The 18,193-nt window shown below is 37.1% G+C and overlaps 1 protein-coding gene across 4 annotated transcripts in view; it reads left to right on the top strand.

The window, feature by feature from the left end:
- The window catches only part of DOCK4 (dedicator of cytokinesis 4), a 345,383-nt gene extending 328,427 nt beyond the window's left edge, over window positions 1-16,956 (top strand). For 3 of the 4 annotated variants that reach the window (XM_087723614.1, XM_087723616.1, XM_087723615.1), the window contains 7 exons: window positions 901-1,021; window positions 4,082-4,163; window positions 4,370-4,479; window positions 9,914-9,986; window positions 10,198-10,305; window positions 13,446-13,504; window positions 14,342-16,956. In XM_087723614.1, the coding sequence (XP_087579740.1) occupies window positions 901-1,021; window positions 4,082-4,163; window positions 4,370-4,479; window positions 9,914-9,986; window positions 10,198-10,305; window positions 13,446-13,504; window positions 14,342-14,767 (979 nt within the window). In that variant the 3' untranslated portion in view covers window positions 14,768-16,956. The remainder of the gene's footprint in view (window positions 1-900; window positions 1,022-4,081; window positions 4,164-4,369; window positions 4,480-9,913; window positions 9,987-10,197; window positions 10,306-13,445; window positions 13,505-14,341) is intronic. The other variant, XM_087723617.1, reaches the window with a different exon arrangement.
- The last annotated feature ends 1,237 nt before the right edge of the window (window positions 16,957-18,193 follow it).

The raw sequence follows: 18,193 nt of genomic DNA, 5'->3' as shown, positions 1-18,193 counted from the left end.
CATAGAGAGGAGGGGGTCAAGCTCTTTTCCAAAGCACCTGAAGGCCAGACAAGGAATAATGGATGGAAACTGATCAAGGAGAGATTCAACCTGGAAAAAAGGAGAAATATTCTGACAGCGAGAACAATCAACCAATGGAACAGAAGTTGCCTTCAGAAGTTGTGGGAGCTTCATCACTGGAAGCTTTCAAGAAGAGACTGGACTGCCATCTGTCAAAAATTTTGTAGGGTCTGCTTGGGTGGAAGGTTGGACTAGATGAACTACAAGATCCCTTCCAACTCTTAATTAACAGATTAATCTGTTAATCTGACATATCAGAAAACATTCTGAAATGAACTAATAATACCCATTCATACATAATCTTTCAAATCAGTTTAAAAATATCAATACAGGTAGCCCTTGACTTTCAACCACTGTTGAACTCAAAATTTCTGTTGCTAACCGAGACAATTGTAAGTGAATTTTGCTCCTTTGTGGCCTTTCTTGCTGCAGTTGTTAAATGAATCACCCCATCTGTTAAATTAATAACACAACTGTTAAGTGAATCTGGCTTCAGATTGACTTTGCTTGTCAGAAGGTTGCAGAGGGTGATCACATGGCTGTGGGATACTAAAGTTGTCATAAATACGAGTCAGTTGCCAAGTGTCTGAATGTTTATCATATGACCATGGAGATGCTGCAATAGTCCTAAGTGTGAAAGATGGTCATATTTCACTTCTTTTAGTGCCATTCTAACTTCAAATGATCACTAAATGAACTGTTGTAAGTTGAGGACTACCTGTATGTGGATGTATATTTTATACATGGGTCCTGTGGAATTAAATTGTTAAAAGTAGGGCATGATAAACTGAAAATAGAATCAGGATTAATGAAATTTGTTCTGTACTTTGCTTGCAACAGTCCATTAAGCTATCCAGCTATCAACAGATATTCTTCCTCATCATTGTCCTCTCAAGCATCTGCAGAGGTCAGCAATATAACTGGACAATCCGAGAGCTCGGATGAAGTTTTCAACATGCAGGTACCAAATGATACTTCATCTGATAAATGTTCATCTTCTAAGGCTTGTTATAGGATGGGAAGTTGTGCGAGAAAGCAGCAAATCCAAAAAGGACCATGAGGATTTGAATTTACTGATAGTTGAAACAATGTAAAGTGTCTATTAACTTGTAAGTTATTATATAATAGCATTATGTTTAAAACAATGCATCTTTAAAATATAGTTCTAGTAACCAAAAACTAATTAATGAATACATCAGGTGGGAAAAGTTAATTTCTATTTCATTAAGTCCAGAGGAAAGTGGTTTCTTTTTTATGGTAAAGTCCCAAAGATACATATGTATCTTTATCAAGCATGTCTAGTGGTTGCTTTATTAAATAACCTGACTTTTAACATGTAGGCTTGTAAGCACTTGCTCTACTACTTATTCTTAAATATCCACAAAGGAAGCAGTGATATCTTATAGCAATAGCAATAGCACATGATAGTGTTTTACAACTCTCTCTAAATGGATTACAGAGTCAGCATATTGCTCCCAGCAATCTGGGTCCTCATTTTACCAACCTTGGAAGGATAGAAGGCTGAGTCAATCTTGAGCTGGTGAAGATTGAACTCCTGGCAGTGAGCAGAAATAGTGTCACCACTGTGCCCACCACGGCTCATATACTGATACGTATCATATACGTATACTGATATCAGAGGTGGTATTCAGCAGGTTCTGACCAGTTCTGGAGAACTGGTAGCGGAAATTTTGAGTAGTTTGGAGAACTGGTAAATACCACCTCTGACTGGCCCCGCCCCCATCTATTCTCCGCCTCCCAAGTCCCAGCTGATCAGAAGAGAATGGAGATTTTACAGTATCCTTCCTCTGGAGTGGGGAGGGAATGGAGATTTTACACTATCCTTCCCCTGCCACGCCCACCAAGCCATGGCCATAGAACCAGTAGTAAAAAATTTTGAATCCCACCACTGACTGATATGTGACATTCAGTAGTCTGCCCCCCAAATTTTAAAACTCTAACAAACAAAAATATGTTTTAAAAAAGGGCAAAAACTCATCTATCAAATATGGTTGCCACAAAAAACTAGAACAAAACTGTTTCCACAGATATGGGTGAGAGACTTGGCCCTAACTCTCCCTAGAGTATTAAGTAAACTCACAGTTATCAAAAACTTTAAAATATGATGCCATAATATTATTAATGGCAATTTAAATACAGTTTTATTGTACGAAACCTGACATGTAGTCATAGTCTTGTATGAGTAAGTTATATGGTTCTGTACTACTGTAATTATTAGATGATTATTTCTTGATATGAGTAAATGTTCCTGAAGGTGGAAGAAAATGGTTAAGCCGTATTTATTTTTATACTGCTAAGAGTTGTAACAATAGACCAATTTCCATGTGGGACTTAGATTTTAGCAATAGCAATAGCAGTTAGACTTATATACCGCTTCATAGGGCTTTCAGCCCTCTCTAAGCGGTTTACAGAGTCAGCATATTGCCCCCAACAACAATCCGGGTCCTCATTTTACCCACCTCGGAAGGATGGAAGGCTGAGTCAACCCTGAGCCGGTGAGATTTGAACAGCCGAACTGTAGAACAGCAGTCAGCTGAAGTAGCCTGCAGTGCTGCATTTAACCACTGTGTCACCTCGGCTCTGAAGATTTTGTTGATATCTAAGGCAAGAATCCTTTGGAATATGACGTCTTCTCTGGAGACCTAGTGTAGAATTTTGTCCTGAGATGCCAGGTTTTAAATTCTTGTTTATGTACAAATATGCATCTTTTGAAATAATTTTAAAATGAGTAAGATGCCAAGATTCTTCAATGATGTATCTAGAAGAGAAAAACCAAATCCAGGTAAGCCTATATATTATCTATAAGATTATCAGTCAAACACAAAAAAGTGCAAAGTTTTAATATATTAATCCTGGGATTCCTCATTATAGGATTACATTAAAAAATCATCATAGTCTGTGTTTTGTGAGATTCACACCTGTTTCTCTAATGCAGTGTTCCCCAACTTTGTGTGTGTATGCAGCTTGGCTCGCGTGAGTGCAGGGTTGCCATGCATGCACATCCAGATGCAATTCAACTGCAAGTGGAGCTGCACATTCATGTATTATATGCCCCAGCCCGCCATTCACACAAGTTGAGCTGAGTGCGTTTGTGCACCAGCCTACGGCTTGGTTGCAAATAGGCTGTGGCCTGGTAGTAGACCACGGCCCGGTGGTTGGGAACCCCTGCTCTACTGGAATGATTAATCCAGAGTCACTGTGACAACTGCATGGATTTTGAATATGAAGACAAATGTAAACATTTATTTCTTTTTTATCTAAGGTGGTACTTTTCAGTTTTTAATTATCTCAGTAAAAATCTGATTAAGCATTATTTGGGATATGCATCTAATAAAAAGAATATTTAACTGGCCTAGTTATGCATACAACAAAGACAAAAATTACTTGAAAGAAAAAAAATTCAAATATCTGCAAGTACTCTAATATATTGTTTTATTTTTGGAATTAATATTAATGCATCTTTTGTTTCTCTTAAATTCTTTCTCAAGAATACTTTTGTCTTACAACTCTTCCAAAATAAAAGGGTGGGACATTTTTTACCCTACACTTTTAATCACTAGGGATAGAATGTAATTGAAAATAGAAGACAAAATTCTCCTCTGAAAGACTTACAAAAGAAGAACATTGCTAAAAATCTTAGAGCAAGAGGAAATGACCTTGTTATTTTACAGTTATTTTATAAAGGTTGGCACAATCAATCAATGGTTATTAAAAGAAATAAATTAGACAAAATCTGAACTGGTCATTATGGAATAATCTGAATTGGATTTAGGTTGCAGTAAAAAAAACTAGTTCCTCTGTGCCACTTTTCTTTTATGCAATAGACAGGCATCAGGTTACATCTTCAATCATTTATGTATCACCCAACCATATTTTTGCTTCAAATATTACATATTGAGCTACTGTCATAATGTACCACACTATTAGTCAGTACATATGGCTGATGTTTTTTCATCAAGTTGCATGATGCTGAGAGTTTGTGGCTTTTATGTATTTCCAGCCAAGCCCATCTACCTCAAGTCTGAGTTCTACTCACTCAGCTTCTCCTAATGTGACCAGCTCTGCTCCATCCAGTACCAGAGGTTAGTGTTTTATTACACAAAGATCCTTATGGAATCTTTATGGATCAAAACTATAGTATTAGGTCTAAATCACATTACATGGAAATTCCACATGGGATATAGGCTTCTGTAAATTCTTTATTCAATATGTGTCCCCCACCCAAATAATCCACCATATTGCGGATTGAAGAATTGCATTGATTCTCTAGGTTTCTCTTGTATTCCAGGGTCACCTCTGTTATCAGACAAGCTTAAACATTCCAGAGAAAACTCTTGCCTATCTCCAAGGGAGAGGCCCTGTAGTGCCATTTACCCTAATCCTGCTGAACCTTCACAGGTAGGCATTACTCAGGGTGCAGTAAAAGAGCTACATTCCTGAAAATGAACTGTTGTGGTAGACAAATGTTTTAGGTCATCTGATTGATTCTTATTATTTTAAAGTTCTATAATCTCAATTTATGAGGGGCTGGTCTGATTAGTGCTTGGATGGGAGACTTCTGGGCCTATACCAGGTTACAGTGGGAACTTAAAACAAAAACAAATCATTCCAGAAGAATGAAATGGCAAACCATTTCCATACTTTTGCCAAAACCCTACATCATATATCCATTCAAAATATTTTTGAATTTACAGGTAGAGTAAGTGATAATTTCAGGAAACTCAGTTTAGATGCCCTGATTGTTGATTGCTATTCAGATCCAGAAAACATGAAACACTCCAGGTGGTCTACTTCTGGCTTACCTGCACCAACTCTTTGAGTCATATCTTTAAGAATGTCAGATAAAAATGTTGTTCCTTTTGTTAATAAAATCACCTTTTATTTTAAAGTAGGCAATGTCTGCATGAAGTAAATGCATGAATGGACATTTTTAATTTATATATCTCATCTCTAAGTAAAGACAATGTTTTTATTTAATACATGTTTAAGACCTGTGCAGTTCTTTCCATTTTATCACATAATTAGCAATGTATTTGTGATGCTGAGACTTGGATCAGATATGATCCATTTCCTCTTGATTGCTGGACTCCTAGGTCAGTTTACATAAAACTCTGCTCTTTCAGAGGATCTTAATTTAGAAAAAGTATGTACTGTCCTTGTATCTACTTAAATATCGGCAATTCATTTTTTAAGACAGAAAATACCAGTTTGTAGTTGGCTTTGTGGCTTTATTACATCATTACTTACATACAGTCTTAACATGTCACAGTAATTGATTTTACTCAGTAACAGTTATGTCTTGGCAAATACTAATTCCAAATTCTTCCTGAATTTTTCTACCATCCTCAGCTAGAACAGGAAACAGCACAGAAAAATCTCTATATGGTGGCTTTTTAAGACATGCCACACAAAGTCTGTGCCACTTTTGTTCCTAGCCTACAAATTCTTTGCCAAGTGGAATGAAGGTTCCATTCTGCAATGCATCAGCGATTCACCAAGAGAGTCTGAAGAGCAGGTAGGCCCAGAAGCTGCTCTTCCACAGGCTCATTCAGCAGAAAAAAAATCCTCAATGTGTCAACATCCTCAGTAGCCCCCGCAGGATAAATATTAAAAAATATTTTTCTCATACAAGCATTATGAATGAAGCCTTGAATGGTTCATTTTTCCCTTACTATCTTAAAGTAAATCTAAGAGATGAGGATGATTTAGATGAAGTCCCTTTCTTGAAAAACAGCAATTGAATGGGGTCTTTTGGGTATGGACACAATTGAAATTGCATATATCTTTGTTAGGGATGGCATAGATGTTGGTTGGAAATATAGTTTTCTGAGAGTTCTGGTACTAGATCAATGTGGTTACGTCACTGTGGGGAGAAAATAGATAAGTCATTGCTAAAATGGTAAAGCAAGACTTGGCCACAGATCCATCCTGTCAGCATTTTTTGTGTTTGAATCAGGAATAATATATCCATCAAACTCATTTTTTTCCATACTTACCGTTTATTGTACTTTTCATGTCACAAAACAAGGATCAAATCACATCACAGCTTTTCTTTAGGGTAAATATGTAAGAATGGGCTAGTGTGGCATAGGTTAGTTGCCCAGATGCCATATATTATATTGTATGATTTAATTAGGCTCTGAATTCATGTGCTGGGATGTTATATTTAGTTTCTATTGAGTATGGTTAATCAGGAAAACTTATTCTTATTATGGTTCATGACACACAGCAAGATATTGAGACTGGATTTGGCATCTGTATGCACCTACTGAGTCCTTCCAAAGGACTTGGGATAAACAGATGTTGTTGGCTGATGGTGTGACCAACAACAACAACAACAATAATCTGGCATATAAGAAACACCAAACGAAGAATAGGAAAAAGACATGGCCAATACATTAAAAAAATTAACAAGCAAAGAGAACAACAAGATCTGGCAATGACTAAGAACAGTAAACTTGAAGAAAGAGAGAAAAAGAGAAATTCTGGATGCAAAAGACAGAAGAAATGCACAGAAAGCCAAAATTGAGAAGACAGCACCAGACAGCAAATGTCATCTCCCCAAACAAGCTGAAAGAACAGTGGACCCTAAGTTAGTACTGTAAAAAGATCACAGACTGACTACAAACAACAGCATGACAAAGTAGCTATAATGGAGTGCTGGAATATTTGCAAGAAATATGTCTTTCTTGCAAGCAGGAACTAGTGGGACCCCAAAACAGGAAAAATAATAGAAAATGAAGAAGCTAAAGGGCTGTGGATCTTTAGGTTTCAAATCAACAAGCATCTGCCACACATCTTAAAATTCAAATAGACAAGTATATCCACATACAACAACTGTTTGGGTTTTGGGGTTTTTTTGCAAATTTTTATAAAGTTTATCAGGATATAAAATACAAAAGAAAATGAAAGTAGGAAAAGATAAGGGGGAAGATGTAGGATAAAGGGGGAAATAGAAAGGAAAGTGTTGATAAGAAAGAGAAAAAAGTCTTGGTAGTGGACATTGCAACACCTCAAGATAGCAGAAGAGAAAGAAGTAGAAAAAAATCACAACATATAAAGACCTGCAAATAGAAGTAAAACAGCTGCAGCAAAAGAAAGCAAAAGTAGTACCAATAACATTAGTTGCTTCCAAAACATCTGAAGCACTACTTGAACAGAATTCGCATTACCAGCAGTCAGTTGCAAAAGCTTCACTTGAAACTGCTTACATCCTGTGACAATACTTTAATATTATTAAACAACAACGTGTACCTATCCCAGGTTCTTGGGAAGGCCTGGATAAGTAGACAAAATGCCAAATGCAGTCTGAATATCTGGTTAACTGTGTGACCAACCATAATTAACATTTTTTTAAATGGTAAGTTGTCTGAATCATCAAGATCTGTCTTAAGCTTATTCTCTATACTGAAACCCTGCATGTCTTCTCCTTGTGGTGAAATTATGCATTTTGGGGTACTTATCACATCTTTTACTTTCTCCTTAGTACAGCATGAGTTCATAAATATATAAATATGTTGCTTTCTCATAAATAGATCCGCAAACAACTAGAAACAAGTAAAGTTATAACTAGCAGCCAGTACAGGTTTGTCAAAACAAATCATGCCAAACCAATCTTATTTCATTCTTTGATAAAGTAACTAAATTAGTAGACCAACAAAATGCTGTGGACATAGCATACTTAGATTTCAGTAAGGCATTTGACAAATTACACCACAACCTACTTCATGGTAAGCTAGAAAAATAGACAACATCACCACCAGATGGATTTGTAGCTGGCTGACAAATCGTACTCAACAAGTGGTCCTTGTGGGTGAGGGAAGTGGAAACCAAAGCAAGGGAATAGAAGGGGAACTCATCAAATTTGCAGATGACATTAAACTGGCAAGAACAGCAAACACCCCAGAAGACAAGTTCCAAAAATATATTGACAAACTTCAACAATGGGCCTTATCCAACAAAATGAATTTTAATGTGGAAAAAAGCTAAAATTTTATGTTTAGGCAGGAAAAATCAAAGGTATAAGCAAAATTAGGTGAGATGTGGCTCAAAAAGAGTAGTTGTGAGAGGGATCTGGGTGTCCTAGTGGATGATCACTTGAATATGAGCCAGCAGTCTGCAGCAGTAGCCAAAAAAGCTAATACAATCATGGGTTGTATAAACAGAGGCATAGAATCAAAATCATGTGAACTATTTGTGCCTCTTTATAAAGCTCTAGTAAGTCCACACCTGGAATACTACAACCAATTTTTGTCACCACATTACAAAAAGGATGTTGAGACTTTGGAAAAAGTTCAGAGAAGGGTAAGTAACATGATTAAAGGCCTGGAGACTAAAAGATATGAAGAATTATTGCAGAATTTGGGCTTGGCTAGTCTAAAGAAAAGAAGAACTAGGGGTGATATGATAGCAATAATCCAGTATTTGAGGGACTTCCATAAAGAAGAAGGGTCTCTAAAATTGTTCTCGAGAGGGCAGGATAAGAAACAATGGTTGGAAAATAATGAAAAAGAGAAGCAACCTGGAATTAAGGAAAAACGTACTGACACTGAGGACAATTAACCAGTGAAACAGATTGCCTTCAGAAATCGTGGGCACCATCACTGGAGGTTTTTAAGAAGAGACTGGTCAGCCACTTGTCTGAAATGGTATAGGGCAGTGGTGGCTAACCTTTTCTGGACCAAATGCCCAAAGTGTGCGCACATGCGCAAATGCGTGCACCTGAACTCCCAAAGCGCAATGCACATGCGGCCCCGTGCATGTGCCCTGCCCCCTGTGCATACACATGACCCCTGCGTGTGGCCACTGCATGTGCCGTGCCCCCTGCACATGCGCACGCAGCCCCCCTGCACCTGTCCCTCCCCTGTGCACGCCGTCAGAGACCTGAAGACAAGTTGGCAGTGGGAGGCATGGGCACATGCATGGTGAAGTTGAACTAGGATGATGGCTCATTTGCCCACAGAGAGGGCGCTATGTGCCACGTCTGGCACGTTGCCATAGGTTTGCCATCACGGGTATAGGGTTTCCTGCCAGAGCAGTGGGCTGAACTAGAAGACCTCCAAGATCCCTTCCAGCTCTATTCTATTCTAAATATATTACTTGCTTCAGGTATCTCACAATTTTACATGTTGGTTTGCTTCTATCATTTTATCACTGACTTCAGTTCCTTGGCTGAAAAGCTGTTACATTGTATTCTTGTGAATGTTGCCTATGATTTGTCAATTCTTGAGTAACTGCATTCATAGTTAGTGTCCTGGGTGGGTAGTTTAGCATATGCAACCAATTAATGTGTAATAGTCTCTCAGCATTCTTCCTTCTTCTTTCTGCTAAATTTTATTTTTTAACACATCCAAATTTTTTGTTTCCTTAATACACTTGGCTTAAATTGGTAATTTGTTTTTCAGATATGTCTATGAAACAATTTTAAAAGAAGGTAGTAAAATTAATTAACTGCAGTATGAGTCTTGCTGTAAGCTGTCAAAGGAAGCATCAAGTTTTGTTGAGCACTTAGAAAAAATCATTTTACTTTGAGTCATGTAGTGCTGCATGACTTGTAAATCAAGATACATCCACATTCAGTCCTCTTGAAGAAAGGGAAAAAGGTGATTTTTTTTTCCAGGAGTGCCATCTTTAAAGTCTCTGTATTCTTGTGGTTAAACTTGAATGAATATCAGTCCCCTTAAAACATTTCATTTCCTATGTCTAATGAGACTCTCTCTCTTGTATTTTTGCTTCTGAAGAGACATTTCTGCTGAAATAGCTAATCTTTTCTTGTTTCTATACCTGTAACTGAAATTCACTATCATAAAAATACACTATTCTGAAATTTTAGAGAATTGGGTTCAATCATAACGGTGATGGTGCTTTGCCTCGAAGTGACCCTAGTTTATCTGCCCCTGAGAAAGGTAAGCCTATCATTTATTTTAATATGCTACCATATATTTTTGTAAAGTACAAAAGAGAGTTATCAAACAAATGTAAATCTGTATTTATTGATATTGTATCTCAAATACCAAACATATGTAACTGATCTCAAATATGCTGGATATATTTCTGTTATTTGGTAATTCTCAAAAGTGTTAACAATTAATATCTGTGTTGTTATGGCTTTAACAGCTGTAACTAGCACTCCTAGCAGTTGGAGCCTGGACAATGGGAAAGAAGCCAAAAACATGTCAGAGAGTGGAAAACTCATGTCTCCTCCTGTGCCACCTCGTCCCACTGGTATGTCTGTACTTTATTAGTCTTCTTTTTTAATACAACTAGTTCTACGCATGTTGTACCTAAAGCTCGATTCTGCCTGGATGTGATTTTGGGTTCCTATTACATACCAGAAGAATACAAGATCATTTTAGAACAGGAACAGTAAATCAGCCAGGAGGATCAAGGGACCATAGAAAGGAAAAAATTATTTTGGAGAAAATGCTGCAAGTGGAACAAACATTGAGGAGGACAACTAATGTTGAATGTTGAAACAACAAAGCAAGAAAAGTTACATTCCTAAATTCTGGAATAAAGAGAAGGCACAACTTTTGGTGTGGAGCTTTATCTGTAATGGTCCTTAGTTCATATTTCTGCATACCATGAGCAACAGAATAGTTTGGTGTAATGGTTAAACTACCAGGTTAGAAATTGGTATACTGAATTCTAGTCTTGCCTTAACCACAAAACCAGCTGGGAGACTTTGGTCCAGTCACTCTATCTTAGCCTTAGGAAGCAGGTAATGTCAAGCCACTTCCAGAAAACTTGTCAACAACCCTGGTGGGACTTGCAATCAAACAGTGAACAGTAAATATAAACAATCACAACAAAATTTAAGAAGTGAATAAATACAATGAATTTAATTATTTCCCAGATTTGTAGTATCTTTCTTTTCTGCCACATTTAAAAATTACAGTTTTGTGATAACCTCTGGAAGAGGCTTTGAAAGGATTTCTGAACCCTAGATTGTGCAATTTTATTTGGAATAGAATAGAATAAAAATCTTTATTGCCACTTTATCACTAATCAGCATACATTAAAATGAAATTTCATAACATTCATCTCTCAAAAGATAACCATTATGCAAATACCCATATAAATACACATATATGACAGAGAAACATCACAGTCTAATTCGAATGTATACATATACAGTTTGTGACACACACAAAAAAGAATACTATGAGTTTATAAGACAACAGAATAGACCATAAAATGGATATGTAGAGTCTCTAACAATGCTTTGAGCACTAAGCACATAGCACTTATAACAGTGGTGAAATTTGACTGGATCAAACTGGATTGGGCGAACTGGTAGGGACGATTTGAATTGGTTCCCTGAACCAGTAGAAATCACCCCTAGTTGGCATTACCCATGCCTGCCCAGTCGCCTGCCCGGTCGCCGCTCACCTCTTCTGGCTGCTCGACCCACCCACCCAATCTGAACGTTTCCCTCTCCACAGTGGAACTGCTGCAGCCTGTCCCTTTAAGGTAGTCCCTGGGAGAGACCGGGCTGAGGGGGACCATAAAGAGAACAGTAGCTCTGCTGTGAATGGAGGGGGAAACATATGGATTCTTTCTGCTGCATTTAATGTTCAATTCTGTGATAGAGAGAATCCGAACTTTTCTCTCTCCATTCACAACGCAGCTGCTGCAGCCTGTCCCTTTAAGGTACTTCAACCCTCGAGAGAGAGGGGGGCCTGGGAGCAGCAGCTCTGTTGTGAATGGAGGGAAAGAAATTCAGATTCTCTCTGCCACAGCATTCACTATGAGCCCTTCTTGTGCTCATACACACATTTTTTCCTACCAGGTTCTGTGGGTGTTGCTTGGCGGGGGGGGGGGGGTTCCTGTAACTGAATGGGCATGGGCGTGAGCAACATCGAGTTAGCCATCACCCACCCAGTTATAGGACCACCACCACCAAGCCACACCCACAGAACCGGTAGAGAAAAAAATTGAATGTCACCTCTAGCTTATAAGCAGTATCATGAGTAATGGGAAGCAAGTTTCCTATAATCTTCTCAGTTGTCCTTACCATTCTCTGTATGGACCTTCTATCTGAGGCACTGCTGCCATCAAACCAAACAGTGATACAGTTTGTTAAAATGCTCTCAATCGTGCTTCTGTAAAAAGTGGCCAGAACAGAAAGAGAAAGAAGTGCTTTCCTCATCCAACACAGGAAATGCAAACACTGGTTTGCAGTTTCACTAAAGATAACATGAAGAGACTAAGTAGGATTGTTAATTATATGCACCCCCAGATACTTAATACTATTAACCATCTCCACAGCTACAGCCTTGATACAAAGTGGAGTATGACTATGCTGGCTCTTTCTAAAACCAACAGTGATCTCCTTTGTTAACATTCAAAACCAGGTTATTTTTATTGCATCACTCCAGGAGAGCTTTCACCTCTTCCCTATAATAATCTTCATTGCATCCCAGATAAGCCCTGCCACTGCTGTGTCATCCGCATAGTTGATCTGCCATTCCTAATAAATACTGTGTTTGCTATACTTTTGGCTTTGCCTACCATGGAGAGTAAAATGAGGGAGAGATTGAGAAGAGTGCTTTGAGATGTTATTATTTTGGCAAAGCCACTACCATTTAATTTTTAATAGGCCTGATGGTCCAAGCTTCTTTAGAGAAATGAGAAGACCTTATAATAATTGATTTTACAATGACCCTTTTAATTATAGTTCTGTTACCAGCTTCTCATCTGCAGGAAAGACATTTCCAAATGTATGTATTTTGGGTTTTATGAGAAGATGGAAATATAACCTCTGATTACTATTTTTCAACCTTCTAAAATATTGCAGTACTGAAGTAATTTCCACTGGTAAATTTTTTTAACTGTGTGTTAATTCAAACCAGTCTGACCCTCGTCTGATAATTCATTTTATTACCTCATACTATTTCTTACTTGAGATTTATATGAGAGAGAAGTGAATGGACCAAACTTATGTGGTTAACCAAGATCTCCCAATAGAGATATTCCTTCTACTGGATACTCTCAGTTCATGTTCATCTTCTTATAAAATTTCTATTGTTATAAAGTATTTTCAGTACTTATTTTGTCCAGAAGATTTTCTTTGAGCCAACTGTTGGTGGTTTAATAGGAAGTTCTATGTTTTTTATCTAAGGTCCATATGTCTGGCTCTGTTTTTAATCCTGTTGCAATTTTACAATCTGCATCTTTATCAACATATTATAGATATGTATTTCATAAATCTCTCTCAGTGTAAAATGCATGTGCATTTTTTCCTTCCTCTCTCCTCTCACACACATTTTTCTTCATTTTGGCTAAGCTGTTCATTTCTATCAAGCCATCACACTCCTCACTTACTCCATGTTAAATTCATGTGAAAATGATTTTCTCCACAGCATCACCAGTTCGACACCTAACCTCAGTTTCCCCTTCTACTGGAAGATCTCCAATGAAGGTACTGTTCTGTTTTCAATACATTTAGAAGCAGAACTGCATTGTTTATTTCTCATAATTTACATTAATTGTGACTGACTTTTCACCTTGAAAACATAAATGTGTATTTTATGCCTTTCCAATTTGTGTTGTGTGATGGGAATAAAAAACTAAGCTTTTTAGTCATTTCTGTTCTGATAAATGAACAAATCGTGTAAAGTTCCATAAAGGACAATATGCTGAATACATTCAGGAGACAGTGGTCACAAATTGGAATGAATATAAAGAGATTAATTTCTTCATTTTAATTTCTCTCACTATATCCTATAACATAAAAGCATATCCATGCAATTCCAGGAGCATTCACAATAGACGATTGCTGTTCAAGATATATTAAATTCTCCTTGTTGAGCAACAGGGACTCTTTCAAATTATTTGGGTTATGATTCCTCCCAACATTCATAGGTTGTTGAATTTTGTCTCCCTCCCTCCCTCCCTCCCTCTTTCTCCCTCTCCCTCCCTCTTTTGAAGGCACCACCAATATTGCATAGTTCACTTGTCTACTATATTGGCTTTATGTGATCTGATACACTAAATAAAAACAAATATAGATTGGGCGATTGTAATTTAAAAGTAGATACAACCACAGTAATTCAAGGTTTTACAGTATTAATGAATAAGCACCATTCAATTTTTGATGTTCAAACCACAAAACTCTTAGGTTATAACAATAAGTATTTTTACAACATGGACAATAACAGGGACCCAGAACTAATATAAAGGCATGTTCCTCTACTTCCTTTTCTCTCCTAATTTCTTCTTTCTATTTCCAGACTAATTTTTTCTTTTCTAAACTCAGGCTTCTGTGCAATCATTTTCATCATCTCCTATGGACTACCATTCGTCCGGGCTCATTTCCAACTCTCCAGTCTTGTCTGGAAGTTACAGCAGTGGCATTTCTTCACTTAGTCGATGTAGCACATCTGAAACATCTGGTTTTGAAACTCACATCAATGAACATCCAGTTCCTCTTTCTAATTGCAACATTTCCGAAGAGCCAATAAGAAAAGAGAGCAAGACTCCTCCACCTTATAGTGTTTATGAGCGGACTCTGAGGCGTCCTGTCCCACTACCTCACAGCCTTTCCATTCCCATTTCTACAGATCCACCAGCATTACCCCCAAAACCTCTGTTGGTCAGACCAAGCAATTTGGAGCACCGCAGCAAGAGAACAGAACAGGTGCCTCGACCCAGGCCTCTTCCACGAAAAGTATCTCAGTTATAAATAAAAGTCAAAAAGTCATTTTTTGGATTACTTAAATGAAAAACATAACTAATATAGGCACTTTAATATTCTTCACATATCTTCCTGTTTATTTTAAAAAAACTGCTCAACTTTAAGTACTTAACTAAGTACTAGCTTAAAAAGCCAGAAACTAGAGGCAATGAGACTGAAAATTCTATATTTAGCATAGCAAACAGCAAATGAGATTCTGCATATAAATTTGAACCTGGAACCTAGCTGATCAAACAACATCAAGGCATACTTTCCCTTGAAAGCCTTATATTAGTGCAACAGTGTACTTTCTGACAATAAAATTTGATTTGAAGCTAATGAATCCAATAAAGCTCTTGTGGTTTGTAATCATATTGCACTGGAAAAGGTTCTATTACAAAGATGTTGTAGCTGAATTTCTAGGGGGGAAAAGTTTGGGTTGGTTTCTTTCTACTGACATGTTATTGTGTTTTATTCAATATTTGTATGTATGTTGTTGGAACTTGTTTCTTACATATCTTTTTTCTAGCATTCTGATAGTGGTTAGTTATTTTACATGCGTGTAGAATTTGCCCCCTTCCATTTTATTTTATTTTAGATAGGTGCAATTTACAGTTCCATGAAGATAATAAATGTTAATAATTATTGTATTATAGAAAATGTAGCCAATATGTACAGTTATTTTTTTTAAGATCATTGATGTAAGACACAGAAACTAACTTCTCAGATTATTTTAATGGCCAAAATGAATAAGTCAATTTAAATGTGAATCAAGAAAAAAAAAACCACTGTCAGAATCTTAAGATGAAAACACTGAAAGCAATTGAGTTCAAGCAAATGTTCAGGAGAATGAGGCTATTTACAAGTAGAATTAATTGAAGTAGCAGATTTTTAAAGACAAGATTCAGCCTTGTTATTATTATATATAAATCTTCTGAATGAAAGTTCTTCCATTCTGTTGCTCTATATTCCACTGCAAAAAAGTAGAGAAAATAATTTAAGGGATAATGGTTTAGATGGTGGAAAGAGAGGGGATTTTAGGGCACAGATTGAAAACTTGTTGGCAACTAAAAGTAATCCAGATTTTAACCCCTATCCTGCAAAATGTTTTCTCTGAAAGTGCTCTTACTCATCCCACATGGAGCCGTAACTGGCATTTTGCTAGAAAGCTCCTGTGTTTTTGAAAGCTCACATTTAGTTCTGCAACTGTACAGACTAAACATAAAAACAAATGTACAGGCAATTTTTCCATTTCTTATCCCCCACACAAAACATACTGTTTGTAGTATTTGATTGATATCATGTGGTCTGTACTTTTCAATTGTACCATTAAAGTTACCTCCCTGTTTTGTTGGGAAATTTGGATTGATTTTATCAGTTTATTTTGTTGATAATTTAACTGAAATATTATTGACCACTTTTTATATTCCCTCAATGAGAAACTCCCAGTAGGTATATGCTATTAATGGTAGCTATAGAAATTTTATATAATAAATGTTCAAGTATTTTTGTACATAACTGATTAATTTTAATAAGAAGTACAATAATGTTTGGGGAAGGAAAACAAATGGTTGTGTATGCAGTAAGATTGTTATAATTATGCCAAATACTTTGTGTAATTGGGGGAACAGGAATACAGGGAATAATATTTGTAGATATGTGTTTTTAACAATAATTCTGCCATATTGATTCTACAACTTTGAATGTCAAAATATATTAATATATGTTGAAATACCTTTGTTTATCAAAAGTGTTTACAACTCGAAAAAGGACATAAAATGTAGGTTTGTAGGTTGCTAATTTTGAGGCCTGAGATTTCTGAATTTGCTTGGTCATAATATTTTTTGTGTCTGCATAACTACATTTTTGGAGTCATTAGCTACATATTTATGCTTATAAAATATATTGTAATTTAAATAAACTATCACAAACTGGATAATAGATCCATTTTGATCCCTTCCTATATTGTATTTAGAATTAAATCTGTGTTTGCCTGGTGTTTCAGCTTAGACTGAATCAGTATTATTTGCTGCTTGTTCATTTTAAAAATATACTTGAGAGTAAGCAAAGTTTTTACTCATGTGCACGTTATTACTGATGCCTGCTTAGCAGCAAAACATTTTAATGTAGTTTATTTACAGATAATTATATTGATTGTTGAGAAACCATAAATACAAAATAAAATTCATTGAAATTCATTGTCCAGTTTTATTTTCTGCTGAGTGGTGCATTAAAATACATTTGTGAGGAAATTAAAATAGACACTTATTTTTGATTAGGCTTCATATATGATTTTAAGAAGCAAAGATAAAACTTAATATCTTTTGTTTTATTCTCTCTCTCTATCACAGTACAATTCCATAATTTATTTTATTTATTAACATTTTCATGATATACTAGTCAAATGACTCTTGGTGATAAACTCTATCCAAGAGTGCAATAAATAACAAGAAGAAAACCACATAAAATCAGTAGGCTGTTACTATTGTCACTAAGTGAAATAATTGAAAATCTATATGTATATAGCATTTGAGGCTCAGGAACAGTGGTGGATTTCAATTTTTTTACTACTTATTCTCTGGGTGTGGCCTATTTTGTGGGCTAGGTGGTCATGTGACTGAGTGGCTGTGGCCAACTTGTAAAATGTGGTGAAACTCATTTAACAACACTCTTGCTTAGCAACCAAATTTTTCCTCCTTTCCTTCCTTCTTTCTTTCCTTCTTTTTCTTTCCCTTTCCCTTTCTATCCTTGTCTTTCTCTTTCCTCCCTCTCTCCCTCCCTCCCTTCCTCTTTCTTTCTCTCTTACTCTTTCTCTTTCTTTCTCTCTCCCCCCCCCACACCTCAACCTTTAACAACCCCCCACCCCCGCTAACCTAAAACTTTATTTTTAAAGGATTTTGCACCCGGGGAAAGTCATAACAAGACACACCAGCCACACATCACCTCCACTGACTTTGAAGTCTTTCTCTCATGCTGCCAAAACCCATCAACTCTCTTCACCTGCGGTCACCCCTTCAACCTCCCACCCCTGGAGGATACGCAGTGGTCCTCCTGGAGGGGTAGCCAAGGGGCACTTTCCCCCACCCCCTGAATAGTGTAGGCTGAGGAAAGGGAAAGGGGAGCTGCTATTTTTTTCTGCAGGCCAGAAGGAGGCAAGGTGGCCTCAGATGCCATCCAGGGACCCTCAGAGGTGTTGCTTGTTGGCCCGAAACAAAGTGAGGAAGGAGTCTCTGGTGGCTGCAGTAGCAGCAGAAGCGGTGACAGCAACTGAAGCACAATTCAGACAGTTCCCGCTCTCCCTTCCTCGAGCATGTCCCATTGCTGCTGGTGCCGCTTTTGGTGAATTCAGCTCAGTGGCGGGGCTCTTGCCAGACACTCCTTCCTCGCTGCTGTTTCAGGCCAAGAAGCGACACCTCTGAGGGGCTCTCCCCGGAT

The sequence above is a fragment of the Thamnophis sirtalis genome, unplaced genomic scaffold (assembly GCF_051295495.1).
Source record: "Thamnophis sirtalis isolate CommonGarterSnake01/CBP01778 unplaced genomic scaffold, rThaSir2_p1.2 scaffold_9, whole genome shotgun sequence".
In the NCBI taxonomy this organism is placed as follows: Eukaryota; Metazoa; Chordata; class Lepidosauria; order Squamata; family Natricidae; genus Thamnophis; species Thamnophis sirtalis.
This window is presented reverse-complemented; position numbering and strand designations above follow the sequence as displayed.